The sequence below is a fragment of the Macrobrachium nipponense genome, chromosome 16, assembly GCF_015104395.2.
Source record: "Macrobrachium nipponense isolate FS-2020 chromosome 16, ASM1510439v2, whole genome shotgun sequence".
Lineage (NCBI taxonomy): Eukaryota > Metazoa > Arthropoda > Malacostraca > Decapoda > Palaemonidae > Macrobrachium > Macrobrachium nipponense.
In genome coordinates, this window is record NC_087209.1 from 59,438,245 (window position 1) to 59,457,890 (window position 19,646).

Sequence of the window (19,646 nt, forward strand, 5' to 3'; positions counted from 1 at the left end):
TAATATTCAATCATTTGTCTTCAATTTGAATTTTGAAAAAATTGGAAGTCTCCTCTGACGAATATTTAAGATTTATTGTGAATTTTAAAAAAAAATATTTGTTTACGTCCGCGCAGTTAACGAATTCATGCATTATTTTGTGATAATATTTTCTCTGTGTTGCTTTTATAATCGTTTTACAATGTGTTTATATACCAAATTGATCGCAATTTAGTGTAAATTACAACGAAAAAAAAGTAACTTGTTACTTTAACTGTCTGCGCACAGCGCATTTGAATACATTATATAGAAATTTTGTTTTTGCGCTATCATATATCGCATTATTTATATATGATAATGATAATTTTTTTCATTTTTGATGGTTGCATACTAAACTTCAGCCAATGACAAAAAAAAGGAGCCAAAAATGAACTCTTAATCTTGAAAACTAAGCGCGCTTAGATTTTTTGAAAAAAATATTTTTTCCGCTTCCGTGCTCACTCTGAAACACCTCCGGCACACGGGAGAAAATTTTCTTTTTACCGCTTCGGCGTTTAAGGGTTAAAGAAAGATATAATTTAGGCCAAAGGCCAAGCATTGGGACCTGGTATGAGGTCATTCAGTGCAGCAAGGGAAATTGAGATTAGAAAGGTTTGAAAGGTATAACAGGAGGAATATCTCGCAGTTGCACTATGACGCAATTGATAAAGAGTGGGTGGGGAAAGGGGCATAAGAGAACATAAACGGAGATAAAATAAAAGGAATGAAAGGGGTTGCATCTAGAGGCCAAAGGGACTCTGCAAAGGGTATTAAGTAATGCCTACAGTGCACTGCAAGAGGTGCACTGATGACAGCACTACCACCCTACAGGGAGCTCTGTATACTAAGGTAGTTCCCAAAACAATAGAGCGGAACAAAGAAAATTTTTCTGGAAGAAACATGTATGAAAATTTCAAAAAACAAAATCTCCCAAAGGTCAAAAGACTTGGAAAAATTTTGCCATAGAAACTGCCACCTTTCTCCACCAACCTAAGTTTTGGTTATTTTATTTCCATTAAAACTAAAGTAAGTTACCTACCACCAATTTCTGCAAACAATAACTTCTACAAAAGAAGATTCCATAAATAATGACAATATGGTTTTATATGAAATACCTCTGCACATAATTTTGTTCTTAATCTTTGATACCGACAATTCTATGGCCCATCCGGACCATTCATCTATCAAAGCTCAACTTTTTACAATTCTTTGTGCACTGCACCTCTCAAATTTTATTGAGCTTGCAAACTGACATGATTTCTGTGTAATTTTAACCACTGCTACTTACTAGCAAAATTACTTTAAAATGCATTCTTCTAAGCTGATAGCACTACATCTTTTGAACCTTAAAGCTTTGTCATATGGTAAACATTATATGGCAAAAATTAAATAAAGTGCTTCCATGGTTCACTATAATTGACCATCCATTACCTAAAATAACCTGGCAAGTTGAAATTCTTGAATAAACACAATGTTTAATGTAAGACAAAAATCTACGCTATGAAAACCATCATAAATCAAAAACCTTTGAAAAATGGATTCACCTAACACAAAATAAATAAAAATTACCCCTGATCTAAATATAATTATGCAATCACTCGAAACTTATAATACCATTATTCCACACAATTTACTGAACTTTATACCAATTTATGTACTACAGTTACACCTTACCTGATTTGTTGGTTTGTTAAATATTCTTGGGGTACATGGTAGTCAATATCTTGGGGTCGGCAGGGAGTTTCCGCCCACGGACCACCAAATTGGGGGTAGAGATTTTCGGAGAATTAAGATTAAGTCCCAGTGTTGTGAGATCAGACCCTAAAGCTAGATAAACAAGATTGTGGTCTGTTTCCGCCGCTCTGATGAACGTTAAGAGACCCACCATACCAAACTGATCGGTTACCATGCCCCAAGGGATATTGGTCACTTTTCCTAGTAAGGGACAAAAAAAAAAAAAATTACAGTGACAACAATAAACCTAAATGACCCAAGAAGCACCAAACAATTAATATGCTAGCATTACTTCTACCTTACACTTTTCAGCTAAGATATTTTTTTTTCTTTATGAAAAATATGTATAAAAAGCACACATGACAAGTTACATAATACTGACCATCATGCGAGGTTTGTATCCTCTTTTTGCCTGACTCTTTTCCACAGGTCTTATGACAATCGCCGCATCCGATAAGGTATCTGTGCTGGCACTGAACTGGACTTCTTTTCATTCCCCGAGAGACCATCATCTGGGAAATGTGAGAAAACTATTTCCGGTTAGTATGCTCCACAAAAAAAAAAATGCATTACCTTTCACTAAAAACAGACTTAACTCTGTCCATGCGAGGCAAAAACTATAACAGTTGTCACCCAGTATTCCAGGGGGATGCGCAACACACCCACCAACGAATACCAAAATTCCCCCTAATAAAGCTTATAACAGCCTATTTTAATAGTTCAAACACCAAGACCCCCTTCAAAATACTTATAATGTTTATTTTAATGGTTCAAACACCAAATATACCTTAAACTAGTCACAAAAACATAAAAATACAGTAGTACTACCTCAAGACTTCAAACTTAATCCATTTCAGAAGACAGCTCTAAATATGATCTGTTCAAAATATGAAACAAATATCCCCATAAGAAATAAAGGGAATCAGGAATAATTCGTTCTAACCAACCCAAAAAGTCATCCTTTTCATAATTTTTTCTATTATTGTGTTCAAAAGTTAAGAGTCGCGTATGATTAACAAACTGTTTTGGTCAAAATGGCGCACAGCCAGCTGGGGGATGGAGGGAGGAGACGGGAACCCTTTGAGAAAGCCAAAATAGTCGCAGTAGGCAAAGGTTGGTAACAAAATCAATTTTATTCACATTTTACAAGGATAATCAAAGGAATCAAAAGTGTGCATGTCCAACTGTGTGTGAGAGAGAGAGAGAGAGAGAGAGAGAGAGTAATCAGCTTGTATGGTTGCTGATGTGCTTACGCTTGGATCTTAAGTGAATGAAAGAGATTAATTATGCCACAATACATCAACTTACTGTAACAAAAAGAAGTGATTTTGGACAAATCAAGCATAAGTGAAAGAAACAGGTTGAATCATCATCCCAGCCCAGCTGGTAAGTCACTAGGAAGCAGACCCCCATCTTCCCTCTCCTCTGTAATAGTCTCACTCAGCACACTAAACATTGGCTCAAGTAAGACTTTTTTATTACTTTATGCATCTGACTGTCCACGTGTTTTATCACTATTTTAAATTTTTGAAATAAATTTCATTTCTTATTTTCATGTGAATTGGTACTGCTCTTATGAACATCTTATGTACAGTAAAGATTTTACTGTCTCTTCTTCTCTCCTTAACAATATCATGATGTATGATAACTTAAAAATCATTTATTCATTATTCCTAAAAAAATATAAAAACCACCTTGCTATGACAAATGATTTTGTTGATAGTTTATGCTAAATTTTGTGAAAAGCTTTGTTCTTTCATTTACTATTTTGTTGAATATGGTTATACTATACCGTCTCGCTTAGTGCACCAAACACTGGCTCAATTAAGACTTACTTTTTTATTGTTTCTGTATTGCATTTGATTGTTTTCACATCAACGCTCCCTTCGTTCAGTCTTAAGTCAGCTGCGTGTGACATCACCATGGTGACGTATGATTTTATACATCTTTTATGCACAATTTTATATTAAAATGCTTTATTATTTTTATCTATTTTGTTGAATTGGTTATCATTTAACGATATATTGTAAGTGAAGAAACATAGTTTGTAGTACAGATTTTCTTGCAGGACGCACTAGGCCGTCAAATACAAGTAGTATAAACAAGATAATTGGTCAGTTCGAAGTAGGAGCACTCGTTTGACAAACAATACAAAATTTTACCGAAAATTTCATTAGAAAAACAGAATGTTCGACAAACAAGATACCACTGTACAGTAATTCCTCTATGAAAAAATCTGTGACTAGGCGAATTTTCCACGAATAACTGAAGCCATAAATGCTGAACCGTAAATAAGCTGAGGTCGACTGTATACTGGGAAAGATTAGAAAATAAAGTTGTTTTAAAGCAAAGTATTGGGACTACTTTTGACATACCGTATATTTATGTTTGTAAGATGAGGTAAAAAATTATGGCAAATTTTCATTAATTTATCTCATATCTGTAGTGTAAGATGACTGCTAAAATACAAAACCACCTGTGTATAGGCTAGCTTTTACAACAGGTCTCTTATGAAACACTGGTCATGTAAAGATGTTATCACGGTATAATAAGATATAGCCAAGATGGCAAGTTTAAGTTCATGACAGTCTGGGGCAAGATGCGCGTATATTCGGAAGGATACAGCTACATAGAGGAAGAGAGTTCTTTTCATGAAATAACAGTTGGGGTGACTGGTGTGACCATATGATTAATTGGATCCACTGCACACACTAGATCACTAGATATCTTTGCACTCATTTAAAACAAAAAGAACTTATGCAGCAACTGATGCTCTACTGTTTTGACAGTTTAAAACCACTTCACAAGTAAGCACAGTAATTTCTCTATGAAAAAATCTGTGACTACAGTGGGGCATCACTTAATCGTGCATCAGCAATCACGGAATCAGTCATTCACAGGTTTTTCTTGGACCGCTTCTCAAGCTATATCGCTAGTATGAATCACAGCATCACGGGACAAACGTGTTGCGTATGCGATGTTATTGGTAGGCTAAGCCTCGATTGCAGTCCGATAATCACAAACATACACGAAACACTCACATTATGATATTAACTAACAATAAAGGTAATAAAACTATTCTCACCTTATACATTATTGGCATATCTTCATAATAAATAGCCTATTCAAGGTATATGTATGACGTTCATTGGTAGGCTAAACCTAGTTGCAGTGCGATAACCATCAACATACATGAACGATTCACATTATGATATTAACTGACAATAAAGGTAATAAAACCATTCTCACCTTGTATATTATAGGCATATCTCTGAATTAAGTTCCATTCAGCAACTAAAAACAGTGATGGATATTGGTTAAAACAACATCAGTTTGATTATTTTAAAAATGTAAACAAAACCAGAATGCAAATGGTAGATCGCTATGACCATATCATAATACTATAATATGGTAATAATACATGTAATATGATTAGACACAGTAAAACAACAGTTTTATTAAAATGATCATTACTCTCAATACACAACTACTATTCAACTTTTGCTAATGGATATCTGTCAATGTTACACAACCTAATCAGGCAAAAACAAGTCACGTTCTCTATATGGAGAAACAGCTGATGACATCATCTGCCATAACTATTAAGCATTTAGAGTTGTGTTTAAGTTGTCACTGCCAATATTCAATGGTGGCTTCCAAAGGTAAAAAATAAAATACATTTTTACTCATTCTTCATGTAATGGAGATCTGAAGAAAGAATCTCTCATCTCAGTTAAATCAACTTTTATCTATGCAAAGCCAGCCAGCTGACAAAATGTACGTACGTATATGAAAATCAAATTATGGTAGCATTCATAGCAAGATTATCTTTCGAAATTGTAATAGTACTAGTCATGGTAGCAATAATGTTTGGAATATACGTAATATTCATTTTCAATACAAAATACAGTGGTACCTCAGGATACGAAATTAATCGTTCCGAGGCGGCCTTCATAACCTGAGCTTTTCGTATCTTAAACCGCATTTTACATGTAAATTACCCACTTCGTTCCAAGCCCTACAAAAACACCCTAGTAAATTTTTATAATAAAGCTAAATTGACCAATAAACCATGAAATATAACACTTTGGACCATTCAATACCTAACTTAATACATACTACTAATGTGTACTACATAGTACCTGTAAACATAAAGTGTATTAGTGTGCATGGTTATAACAACAAAATACTGCACGTACATACATACGTACATATGTAGTAAAATGTGGAACCTTACCTTTCAAGCGAGGCTATCTCCGAAAGTGGCAAAAGAGGAGGAGGACAAACGGCAGAAAACTTGTATGTACACTTAACTTTACGAAACACATTAAAAAATGTCAGGAAACATTAAGAATAAACTTTATGAAACACATTAACAAATGGCACAAAACCATTAACACTTAACTTTACACAAAAAACAAAATTTAATTTCTTTTTTTTGTCATTTTTTTATTTTTACATTTTTTTTTTTACTATTTTATACTTTATGTATTTTTTTTTTTAAACAAAATTTCAATTTCTTCACCACTTTCAACTGTCTGTTTTTTCGTAGTACAACTTGGATCTTCCTGTTTGCTTACTCCTACTAAAGGCCATCTTTAAAAACAAAATACTATCCAAGGAAGATTGCTTCTGGCCCTGCTTTTCACAATGTTCCTGAAACGACTCAGGCAAACGTCATTCGAACTGAGCAAGTATACGACCTGTGTAAGCCTTTTCGGGGTGTCTCTTTTCTACAAATGATTGCACCTTATGAAAGGCAGCTACAGCATCCTAAATTTCTACCGCTGCTAGAGAACTCTTCTTGAACTATGTTATGTTGCATGGTCCCTCCAACTCCTTCGGGTCATCTGTCGTAAGCTCCTCGAGAAGGTCATTGACGTCGTCCTCGTCAACGACCAGACCCCATGGACTTGCCGAGTGCAACGATCTCGTCAAGATCTGGTTGCTAAACAGTTTCAGGATCGTCAACTGTTTCTGAATCTGCACCAGCTTCGCCCACGTCGAATTCCTCGAAGTCTCGGTAGGATACAGCATCAGGAAAGAGTTTTCTCCACAAAGAATTCAAGGTTCCGCCTGCCGAAACCTCCTGCAAGCTTGATCGATGAGTCGGATGCATATTACGATTTCGAAATGCTCCTTCCAAAATTCACGCAAGGTGAGGTTTGTGGTATCGGTGATGTCGAAACATCTCTTGAAAAGATGTTTCGTATACAGCTTCTTGAAGTTCGATATCACTTGCTGGTCCATGGGCTGGAGGAGAGGGGTGGTGTTAGGCAGAAGATAAAGAACCTTGATGAAAGAATACCCCGCTAGGATATCTTCCTCGAGGCAGGAGGGTGAGCAGAGGCATTGTCCAACAACAGCAGACATTTCAAGAGCGAGCGCTTCTCTTCCAAGATTTACCCACTCAGTGAACAAGTCTCGTTACCCAGGCTTTCGCATTAGCCCTCCACAACACTGGAAGCTTCTCCTTTAGCAATTTGTGGGCCTTGAAGGCTTGAGGAGTCTGAATGATACACAAGTAGGGGCTTCACCTTGCAATCCCCACTGGCGTTCAAACAAAGTGCGAGTGTAAGCCCGTCTTTCATAGGCTTATGCCCGGGTAGCTTCTTCTTCTTCCTCCACGACTGATACGTCCGATGAGGAATTTTTTCCAAAAAAGGCCAGTCTCATCACAGTTGAAGACTTCTGAGAACTGTAGCCTTCGTTGATCGTCATCTCGTCAAACGTCTTAATATAGGCTTCGGCCATTTTCGTGTCCGAGCTGGCCGCCTCCCATGCCGCACCACCGAATGGATGCCAGTCCGTTTCCGGTAATTTTTTCAAACCACCCATGAGTAGCCTTGAAGTTTGGGGTTGGCGTCGATGTCCCTTCTCCTCCATCGTCTTGGGCAATCAAATCGCCGAAATATTGCTGGCCTTGTGGCATATTGCCGTCTAGGTTGTTGTATCGCCAGCGATTTCTTTGTCTTTTATCCAGACAAGAAGCAGCCTCTCCATCTCGTCGTGCATGTGGCTCCTCTTGTTGGACAAAATAGTGACGCCCTTGGAAGGTGTAGCTGCTTTGATGGCTTCCTTCTGCTTAAGAATGGTGCCTATCGTCGAAGGATTTCGGCCGTATTCCTTAGCAATCACACTCAACCGCATGCGAGCTTCATAATTCTTGATAATCTCCATTTTTGTCTCCATAGAAAGCATCCTCTTCTTTCCGCGAACTTCAGCAACTTTCTTGGGACCCATGACTACGTATACTGTACGTGATTAAGTTATGTAGTATATGTACTAAAGTTCTCACACAACACGAAATCACTAATGAATTACGTTAATAAACAAAACCGTTATATGTGAATGAACAAATTCCGCGTGCATACACAAATGGTGGTGCAAAGCAGTGGGCGAAGGACGCCTTTACGTAGAGCACGACGGGAGAGATGCTGGCCAATTAGGAGAGCAGGATCTTATGGCGGTGACTAGCATCAGGAACCAATGGGAGAGCGGGAGGATGATGGTGAGTCTACTCAGTTGGCGGTGCGCAAATTTTAAAATTGTTATCGGTGGTCCAGGCGAATCTCGGGACTTTACAGCAATAACCTTTCGTAACCTGAATTATCTTCGTATGTAGAGCCAAAAAAATCTTCGTATTAGCTTTTGTAACTTGAATTTTTCGTAAGCTGGGACTTTCATATGTCGAGGTACCACTGTATTATTGTTATTCTGGTAGTAATGGAATTTTTATTCTAAAATTAATATTAATAATACTTACCTGTATAACTTATCTAGCCCTAAATCCCCAAAAACCGCCACCAAAATTTACCACACTGGCAACCCTGTTACCTCCTATTCTGTCCGCCAGTTGGCAACGCTGCCATTGACAGTTACAAAACCTTCCCTGAAAATCAGTTGTGATAGGCAGATCGTGGGGTAGGATGGGTGGGACTAGATAAACTATACAGGTATTATTATCTGAGTACAATTTCCCCCTTCGGACAGAATAGGACATAAAACAATCAAAGAAATATATATCATAGGCAGTTAAAAACTCAACCCGAGGTCTAAGATACTAAGAACTCAAAGTCTCCTACCATAATGGCCGCAGAACTGAGGTAGTAAAGGACAAGGAGTAAGTGTATAGTCAGTCAGTCTGTACTAAAGTCAGGTGACCGACCAGTCCGACAAAATGAGGACAGCAAGGCTGCACCCCGATGACTTTATCAAGCACTACGACACCTGCTCTCTCACGAATGTCTGGCGCCAAGAGAGAGGATCGGGTATTGACAATTCTTTCCCTGAGATGAGTGCCTGGACTGCCTGGGCGATTCAAAGCTAAAGCAAACATTGGGGGTGTATCAAACGCAACCCAAAGTCGCCAGCAGCGATATCAGCTCATGAGCAACTCCTGACTTGAGCTTTCTGGTGCCAAGAGAAAGGAGCGCGGAGCAAAAAGGCGACTCAGTCACGAAAGACGAGTTGCTGGCAGTCCAACCTGGTCTCATGTTAAACGATCATCGGAGGGTGTATCAACGCAACCAATGTCAACAAGAAACTCAGGGCTACTAAATGTCGCCTGATCTCGCACGAGTGTCTGACTCCGAGAAAACAGGTGAGATGAAAAAGTAGATGGTGAACGAGTCACCAGATGACAGCAGACGATCCATCGACTAATTCCCTATCCAGAAGGACAATGGAAGAAGCATGAGTCGTCAGGACAAGCGAACCAGTGGCTAGTCCTATGTCACACTGACAATGGAAGCAGCTTGAGTTGTCAAAGCAGCTGGTCCCTTGTCATCAACAACACCTAAATACCAAACTGCCTAATTCCCATTATAACTAAACAAAACTGCCATAAGTTATAATGTAAAAACAAAAAACTATATACAACAAAAAAGAAAAAATAATATACAGGTAGCAACCAAACATAAAACAGGAATACTACCTAATTTCCTCCTGTCTGACGACCTGTCCTGCCATCACCACGGGCCCAAGGAACGAAGGTCGCCTAGAACTAGAGAAATATCCCTCAAGTAAAAGGAGGCAAAAAACAGAATTAGAATGCTAAGTCGCGCCTCAAGCACTTTGGCGACCGAGACGTTTTTCATAAAAGCTACTGATTGTAGCAACTGCTCTAATACTGCGTGCTCTCAGCGTCTGGATCTCTGAGAAAAAAGGATAGACCATTCTTTGATATAGGTCTCGAGATTTTGGGGTGAAACAAACAGATGACGGGGACGACTCTGATTGTCTTCATCCGACGTAAATAGCATTAAATTACCTACAAAGTCGACCAGCGACTTCAGCACGAAAGACCTGGGAATGGGATTATCAGACGATTCAGTCTTTGCGACAAATTCGGGAAGGAATGACAAAATCATGTCTTATCCAAATCTAGCAACCAGAAAAGTGTGCTTGCAGTTCACCCACCCTCTTGGCTGTAGCCAGCTAGACAAGGAAGAGTTTCTTAGAAGAGAGGTCCCTAAAATCAGCCATATTCAGAGGCTCAACGGAGGGAACCTAAAGACTTTAAGGACTTTACTAATGTCCCATGTCGAAACTGCAGACTGGGTTGGCCAACTGTTGTGCCACTCTGGAGAAGAACCCTTCGTGCTTGGAGAATCTCCTGACAGTCTCCAGGCATGAAGATGATGCATGTGGAGCCCTCTGAGTGGAAACCGATGAAAATGGGGTTGTTTGAGAAGATCTGGTCTCTGTCAGATACGAATGGGGGGCTCCACCAGAGCTTGCAGTAAGTCAGGAAACCACTCCTTTTGTGGCCAGAAGGGGGCAATCAAGGTGAGATACAGATGCTTGGTTGCTCTTACTTTGTTGAGTAACTGACCTCACCAGAGCGAACGGAGGAAATGCATGGGCTTGAAGGCCCTCCCAGTCCTGCAAAAGAGCGTCAGTCCCAGCACTCTGGGAGGAGTCTGGTAAGAGGCAAAGAAGATCTGGCACCCTAAAAATTCAGTGGGGTGGCAAAACAGAATGGGGGCGCTGTGACAGGCCACTTCTTCCTGAGGCTGTCGAAGACTTCCTGGCAAGTGTCCATTCCGACCCTTGAACTTCGTTCGGTCTCGACAAGGCATCTGCTAAGAACATTGGCATGGAATGGCCCAGGATAAACTGAGGGACCAACGTAATCCCGTCTTCACCCAACACAGGATTGATCGCGCTTCTTGATTGAGAAGGTCCGACTGTGTGCCATCTTGGTTTCTCAAGTAGGAGACTGCTGTGGTGTTGTCGACGAAGATCGCGACAACCGACTCCAACAGTTGATCCTGAAAATGAAAGACGGCCTAGGTACACTGCCCTTAGTTCCTTCCAATTTATTGACATGATCCTCTCTTCCTCTGACCAAAGGCCCGAAGCGACTTCGGAGCCCAGGTGTGCACCCCAACCTTGATCCGAGGCGTCTGACTAAAACATTAGGTCTGGCAGAACTGAAAGAAGAGATGTCCCTGACTTGAGGCGGTGAACTTGCATCCACCAACGGAGATCCTTCAGACATAGTGGAGAGGGGGCGACTATCGTGTCCTCGGACACGAAATCCCACGACTGGAGAAGTGTCGACTGAAGGGTACCGTCATTCTGGGAAGAACGACCTCCACGGGAACCAGTTGGATGAGGGATGACAATGGCCCAGGAGTGTCCTCAAAAGAGAACTGGCTGCATTATGGAGGACAAAAATTCTTCGACCAGACTTAGAAGCTTGTCTATCCATTTTGGAGTGGGAGAAGCCCTCAAAATCTGGGAATTCTAAACAATCCCCAGATAAGTCATGATCTGGCAAGGGATTAGACTGGACTTGTCGAAGTTGATATGAATGCCCAACTCGACACAAAGAGACAGAACTATCTCCCTCGACCGGAGACATTTCTCTAGAGATTCGGCCTGGACAAACCAATCGTCCAGATACCGAAGCATCCTTACATTTAACTGATGCAGAATAGCCGAAACAGGAGCCATCACCCGAGAAAAGACCTGTGAGCAGTGGATGAGGCCCAAAACAAAGGGTCTTGAACTGGAAAACTCCTGAGTCCGTGAAAAACCAAAGGTAAGTCTGCTCTTCGGATGGATGGGGATTTGCAGATAAGCATCCTGCAGATCAATGGAAATCATCCAGTCCCCCATCCTGACGGATGAAAGAACAGTCTGAACAGTCTCCATTCGGAACTTGGACTTTAGAATGAACTTGTTCAAGACCGAAAGATCTATGATGGGGCGCCAGGCACCCAAGGCCTTTAGAACTACAACACCCGTGAGTAAAACCCGGGAGGAGGAGGAGCTCGCTCTATGGCATCCTTCTCCAAGAGAGCCGAAAGCTCCTTCTCCAAGGCTTGACCCCTGATTGAGTGCGGGGAATAACCGCTGAACTTGAGAGGACGATTGGAAAGTGGAGGTCTCGAAACAAAGGGAACTCGCAACCTGCCTTCAGGACCTCCACCACACAAGCATCCACTGCTCTCTCCTGCCAAGCTGACCAATGGCGAGAGAGACAAGCTCCTACTGTGGTCTCCGGACGAGGTAATGACTCCTACTTCCGAAAATTCTTACGCAGAGGCAAGGAAGAAGAAGAAGGTCCACCTGGAGGTTGAGCTCTTCCCCTGCCCATTGTAACCATGCCTAGAACCTCTCCTCCGTTTCAAAGAGTGACCAGAGGAGGAAGCTGAGGCGCCAAAAACCTAAGATGTACTCTGGAAAAACGAGCCAGAAGGAGGAGGTTGTTGGGCTGGAGCAGAAGGTACAGATCTGAAACTAAACTTACGCTTACTCCTTGAAGGAACGGGAGGAAGACCAGAGGAAAAAGCCCTTGATAAGGCCCAGTGAGCTTGGGAAGAGGCATCACCTTGATGTTCCTTCGAAACCTCAGATATATCAAATAGGGAATCGCCAAAAGGAGAAGAGGACAACAAACTGTTTCTCTGAATCTCCGATACACAGGAGCGTAACTGCGACAAATACAGGCTACGCCTTAGAGAAACAAGAAAGGCCTGCATTGAAGCGGCAAGCTCGTTCTGATGTACAGAAGCGATTGAAATAGAAGAGCAGAATTTCTCAAAAAGAGCACCACCGGGAGGAAAATACCCGGAGTCCTTGATATACATTAAGACCTCCGAGGACCCACATATTGAAGGATTGAGCTTCTTGTAAGGGGCTCATAACAGACTCCGTGGCAATAACGTCTTCGATTGAGACCGAGACTGAAGCCTTGGAAAGCAAAGGTTGACCCGAAAGTCAGACAAAATCAGGATTTGGTTTGGGGGGGTGGGGGGTCGAGAGAATGATGTATCATCCACCACCTGATAAACTCCTCTCCGGTGTCGTAGAAGAGAAGAGAGCTTCCTCTTCCCTTCCCCAATCACCTTCGAAAGATTAGCAGCGACGTCTGCCCCTCACTCTCGCGAACCTCTGAGCAAGGGAAAAACGAATAAAAATTCCCGCGACTGGGAAGGACCGTCAAGAAAAATCCCTTCTGTAATATAACAAGGCAGATGCTGCTTCTGCTTAGGCCTCGCCTGAGGAAGAAAACTCAAAATTAATTCAAAAAGTTTCTTGAACTCGACATCATGACCGCCGTTCAAAGAAACATCAATATCGTCAGATCCTAACTGAGAACTTCCCCTGAAGTAAGATCCTGACGACTAGCTATCAAATAGGTCTAACACTAATACCCCTCCCCCTTCTCCTAAATAAGCGCCCTTTGGCACTGTTACGGGACTAACAGAGGACACATTGGGTAAAGAATCATCAGTAACCTGCCCGGGCCGGATCCCCCCTAGGCCTTCGCCACAACGGGGTTCACAAGCCGGGGTATCTGTCGCACCGTTACCCATGGTGCTGTCGACAGGTACTGACAGGAGCTGAAAATGAATCTAAAAAGTGTGTTAGACATTCTAGTAAAAGCTGCTTCAAAAAAAATTCTCTGACAGCTTGTTAAGGGGGCCGGCCGGAACCCCTATATATGGAGGTATAGGGCGAAAAATGCAGTCATGAAAAAATTCATGGAGCTTCATATGGCAATTGAGAATACGTATACGAAATATTTCGTCAAAATTCCTCTTACTTTCGTAGTTACAGGGTAATTAGTTAACGTAACTCAATAAGCCTAAAACATTGATCCGTACAAGAAAATGCAATATTTCTTCTATTATCGTAAATTTTTGATAATTATTGTCAAAGAAATTGGGAGAAATGGCATCTGTAGACATTCCCCGAGTCGAGAAGGAGACTTCAGGCTCAAGCTACCAAGTCCAGTCCTGATTTAGTGCGATCACAGACGTCAAGTAGTCTACACGTTCCATTTCACCTCTGACATTCGCCTGCTTTCACGTATGTTTATGTATGTTTCGGCAAGAATTTCATCATGCCAATGAGGAAAAGACAAGGGAAACATCTCGCTAACATACAGACGAAGAAAAATCGCTCAAGTATTATTACAGAATATCATAATATATGCGTAGTTAGTGAAGAGAGAGGGGAGGGTTGCTTAGTAACGCCCCCGTCTTGCTTGACAGCACACGTCACACTATGCCAAGGCTACGATTTTTGAGCAAAGAGATCTTCATTTATGATAAATAACAAAGTTTTGGTTTTTTAATACCCAAAATGGAATATGAAATTCATAATAATCATGATTTATTAAATTGTCTTTGTAAAAAAATGTGTACGCCTCCGAGTTTCACCTCTTGACATTCTCTTGCAATTACGTTTGTTTATCTTTGTTTCGGGCAAGAATTTCTTCATGCCAAAGAGGAAAATACAAGAAAAACTCTCGCTAACATACTAAAGAAGAAAATTCGCTGTAATAAGCCGAGTTAGTGAAGGGGAGAGGAAGAAAGAATTGCGTAGGAAGGAGTGCCCCATCTTGCCTCATTGCAGTGCCCCAGGACTGCGATATATGAGCAAAGGGATCATCATTTTATGATTTAAATTTATGATAAATAAAATAGTTTTGGTTTATTAATACACAAAAAACAAATATACATTCATAATAATCATTATTTATTAACATTGTCTTTATAGAAATACGAAGGAAAACTTTGAACGCCCGTATCTCAAAACTATACTTATTGACCTTCAAAATCTATCTTCTCACTTAGTTTTAAAGCTATAACATTGGAATTTGGTATATAACTTAGAAAGACATTATAGAACAATCAAATAGAGTCCTTTTTTCCAATTTTTGTTTCGTATTTTTTTTATACATTTTTTTTTCTCCTGATTTATAGGGTTTATTTTTTTACCATATTGAAAAATTCATATCTAGCAAAAAAATGACTTTTAGAAAAAAAAAACTCTCATTCGATTGGAGGTCTACATCAAGTATATATATGGTAGTAATCCCAGGTCTTAATATTAAATATCAAGGAGGAGATAGAATTTGAAAAATGGTTATTTTCGGGATAAATCGCCCTGGCGTCACAAACCGAAGGTCAGAGGCAAAAATCATATGCGGTTTGGAGATGTCCCAAGTCACCTTATTAAGTGGTATGAATATCAAAGTCCTGTCCTTAAAAAAAGGGCATTAGCCGGCCGGCCCCCTTAAACTTAGCTGAAATGTCTATCTAGCTAAACTAAGCTGTAATTTTTCACAAACTTTTGTTTCCAACTAGTTTCCATCGCCAAAACCTTTGAATCAACATCAGAAACGACTTCACTATTTACCGGTTGTACAGGTGGCAAAGCATCAATTAATTCGGAATCGGAATCACACGATACCGAAACCGAAGAACCAGAACCATGAGCGCACAAATCAAGGAAATGCTACCAATTTCTTTTTCTCCTTAATAAATCTGTTACCCTGCAAGATTCTTTGATGTTTCATATAGACTAAGTCAAGTCTTCGTCAGACCAAGGCTTAAAGAAGTTCACAAAACGATAAATCAGTCACAAACCTGTCCACGACAAAAGTAACAAATGTCATGGGGTTCATACTCCCTGCTACTCATCCTTGTCCCACAAGCCGGGCAATTCCTGATGTTGCTGGCAGAAAGAAGCATCGAATTATCTTGGTAATCCATTGGACTGTTGGACAGGTCACGTAATTCCAGGTCGTGCAAAAATTCGTAATATAATATAAATACCACGATAGAAATAAAAGTTAATTCACTATTTCGTGGATGTAATACGTGAGTGGTAATTAACCAAGTCGCATTAACAATTAATGAGAGCTTTAAAGGCACAAAAAGGTTTAGGAAATTTATAAAGAGCGGCCGTGATGTAAACAACACGGGCGCTCGTTAACAACTGATTTTCAGGGAAGGTTTTGTAACTGTCAACGGCAGCGTTGCCAACTGGCAGACAGAATAGGAGGTAACAGGGTTGCCAATGTGGCAAAATTTTGGTGCGGATTTTGGGGATTTAGGGCTAGATAAATTATATTAAGGTAATGTTTATTAATAATAATAGTTTAGAATGATCATATGTACTGAGTATTTTCAGGGGTTTGTGGCAGTGATGAAACAAACAAAATAAAGTTTTCATTTTAGGCTACGTGTTTAGGAAAAACATGAATAGAATTGGCTTTGCGACTTCATTTATTTTGATTTTTTTAATGATACAATAACTATCATTTGTACAACTAACACGGATCTGTTGAGTCAAGTGTTACCAATTTTGCATTTTTAATGCTAGCTTTCATTTTCTTGAGGTAATTAGCAAGAAAATTTTCAATCTAGCATCTGGGAGGAAAACTTGCATTTGTTTTCAAATACATCTAGCATACGTAATTTGACATCAAAACTTTGTTATGTTAAGTTGAATATTTCTTTTATTCTATTATGTTTGGTATATCATGTAAGAAAAAGAACAAAATCTTGCAAAACCATTTTCAGGAATTAAACAGATTAGGTTTCGAAATTATTAGGAATCATGTAACGTAATGTACAAGTACACTGTGTATGGTAGAAACATGTTTGAGTAAAAAAAAAGAGAGCAATCAGTTGAAATTGGCTGGGTGGCATTGTTGTGTATGATATGATTTTTTTATCACTTTATGGAGCAAAATCTAGCAAGAAATTGCATTCCCATTTGGCAACATTGGCCCGCCCACGTTTTATGTTGTTATTGAACTCGTGTTCACCGCGTTCTTTAAATTGTACCCATATAAATGAGTAAATTGTGGCATCCAAAAGCCCCGATTCTTTTACTCTTATGGGAAAGATGCCAAAACGTCAGATGAAGGTTATTACGTGTAATATATTAACGTGTTGTGAAGAAGGGAAGAGATGTTTCGCTGCATGCTGCTGGTAGCATTATCTTTATTAATCATCCGATTGCACTGCAAAATTGTTGCCATCTTCATCAACACAGAACGTTGTGATTACCCATATGATTTACATAATTTTAATATTTCTCTTACCTCTCTCCCTCTCTTTCCTTATAAATGAAAGAAAGGCCCATGTGAGTACGTAATAGCACACGCGTATGTAGGCTTCTAGCTGTAATCCATAGGCTAGTAGGCTACATATGTATAGTAGTATGTATACTATATATATTTTTAGGGCAGTTGTAAAAACTTTGAAACTATCTTGAATTAGTTTATGGTGATAGTTGAAGACATATTTGGTGTTTGAACTAAGTAGGCAGTTTATAAACATTGGAATAGTGGTCTTGGGTGGGTTAACTATTAAAGTAGGCAGTTTTAGCAGTTTTTGAGGGGCGTACCAGGATAACACGGGTATTTACTTATCACGGGAGGTTCTGGGCCCTATCCCCTGCGATTATCGAGGCCCTACTGTATGTGAATTTTCCACAAATAACTGAAGCCATGAATGCTGAACCGTAAATAAGCCGAGGTTGACTGTATACTGGGAAAGCTTTGAAAATAAAGTATTGGAGACTACTTTTGACATACCGTATATTTATGTTTGTAAGATGACCTTTAGAAAGACGAGGTCAAAAATTATGGCAAATTTTCATTAATTTATCTCATATCTGTAGTATAAGATGACTGCTAAATTACAAAACCACCTGTGTATGGGCTAGCTTTTACAACAGGTCTCTTATGAAACACTGGTCATGTAAAGATGTTATCACGGTATAATAAGATATAGCCAAGATGGCAAGTTTAAGTTCATGACAGTCTGGGGGCAGATGCAGTGTATATTCGGAAGGATACGGCTACATAGAGGAAGAGAGTTCTTTTCATGAAATAACAGGTTGGGGTGACTGGTGTGACCATATGATTAATTGGATCCACTGTACACACTAGATCACTAGATATCTTTGCACTCATTTAAAACAAAAAGAACTTATGTAGCAACTGATGCTCTACTGTGTTGACAGTTTAAAACCATTTCACAAGCAAGCACAGTTCAAGTTCTCAACACTTAGTGCTGGGGTACTGGCATTAACAGGAGTAGTTATTGTTTGTACTAGCAAAATAACTGCTTGGCCAAGTTTCTGACATGGGAAAAGGCTGATGAATGACATGCAACCTGGCCATCTATCCCAAGACATAACAAAATGAATTTAAAATATACATGAAAGATTTACACAAAACATTCTGGAACAAGTCTCTTTATAGTATTTGCATTCTATATTGTCTAAATGTTTCCTGTGTGGAAATAAAACATGACTGACTTTACTCAATATTCACTGAAGTATAGACTGATTTTTTTTGTCATTGCACCCTTGTCTTATGAACATTTTCTCCACTGAGAAATTGCTTTAGTTTATTTAGTTAAGCTAAATCAGATGCAAAATTTACAACAACCATTCCTGAGCTTTCTATTATAATTTTTCATTTTACAAACTTTTTGTGTTCTCTTATCTTTGCTTAGACTCAAATGCCTCGACTTATCAACTTACTAAACAAGAAAAAAATAGGATACTCTTCAACTGATAAACTGAGATTTATATGGTAGTACTCGCAAAATTAAAAGATCCCTTTACAATCAGATCGCAACTTACTTTTACCCGTTGGGTTTGCTTGTGATCCAGGTAACGCTGGAAAATCTTCACTACTCATGGTAAACTCCGACGTTTCAGGAGTGGGTTGCTTGACCATACCAACTGCAAAGAAATAAGGTCACAGTAATACAATGTCATCAAAATGCTGAAACTTGACTGACCAGAGATCAGCAATACTTCTAAGATACTAATAATACTAATACAAGTGTAAATTTACTTAGGAAACAACAAAAAATAAAGCAAAATCACTGGAACTGGCACCAATGATTCCAATACATATTTTTTTAGTCATTTTTCACAGACCAATTTTGAATTTTTCCAGCAAAAAATTCAAAAAAAGGACAACGTAAGTTAATCCTAATGATGTAATTCTCAAACTTATAAAATTCAAGCTCAACTGGTGTTTATGAAGATGTGTAATCGTATACTCCTACTTTTGGTATCATCTTTACCAAACTAGGACACAAATCATACATATATAACCAACATATTTTCCATATTTCCAGGACAATAGTTAAGTTCCACGCTGGACGAGTGGTTTTCAGGCTCGGCTGCCAATCCGGTGGTCTGAGATTTGATTCCCGGCTCAGCCAACGCGGAATCAGAGGAATTTATTTCCGGTGATAGAAATTAATTTCTCGATATAGTGTGGTTCGGATCCCACAATAAGCTGTATGCCCCGTTGCTAGGTGACCCATTGGTTCCTAGACACATGAAATATCTAATCCTTCGGGCTAGCCCTAGGAGAGCTGTTAATCAGCTCAGTGGTCTGGTAAAACTAAAATATACTTAAGGAAAATAGTTATTTTTTGTCTGACATACAGGAGTGGTAGCAGAACTATGCATACACTATCTGGATCCAAAGGTACACAACAGAAGGCAACTCAAGAGTAAAAGATCTGCCTATGGCATGCTCCAGTTATCAAGCAGCCTGGCAGCTTCCTGAATGCAGTAACCATTTTGACAGAACAACAACTTCACTG

The 19,646-nt window shown here is 39.5% G+C and overlaps 1 protein-coding gene across 1 annotated transcript in view; it reads right to left on the reverse strand.

Moving 5' to 3' along the window:
• LOC135195755 (CCR4-NOT transcription complex subunit 2-like) overlaps positions 1-19,646 on the reverse strand; it is a 118,394-nt gene that overhangs the window by 53,082 nt on the left and 45,666 nt on the right. Inside the window, exon 4 of the mRNA XM_064222204.1 lies at positions 18,664-18,765. Within this exon, the coding sequence (XP_064078274.1) occupies positions 18,664-18,765 (102 nt within the window). The remainder of the gene's footprint in view (positions 1-18,663; positions 18,766-19,646) is intronic.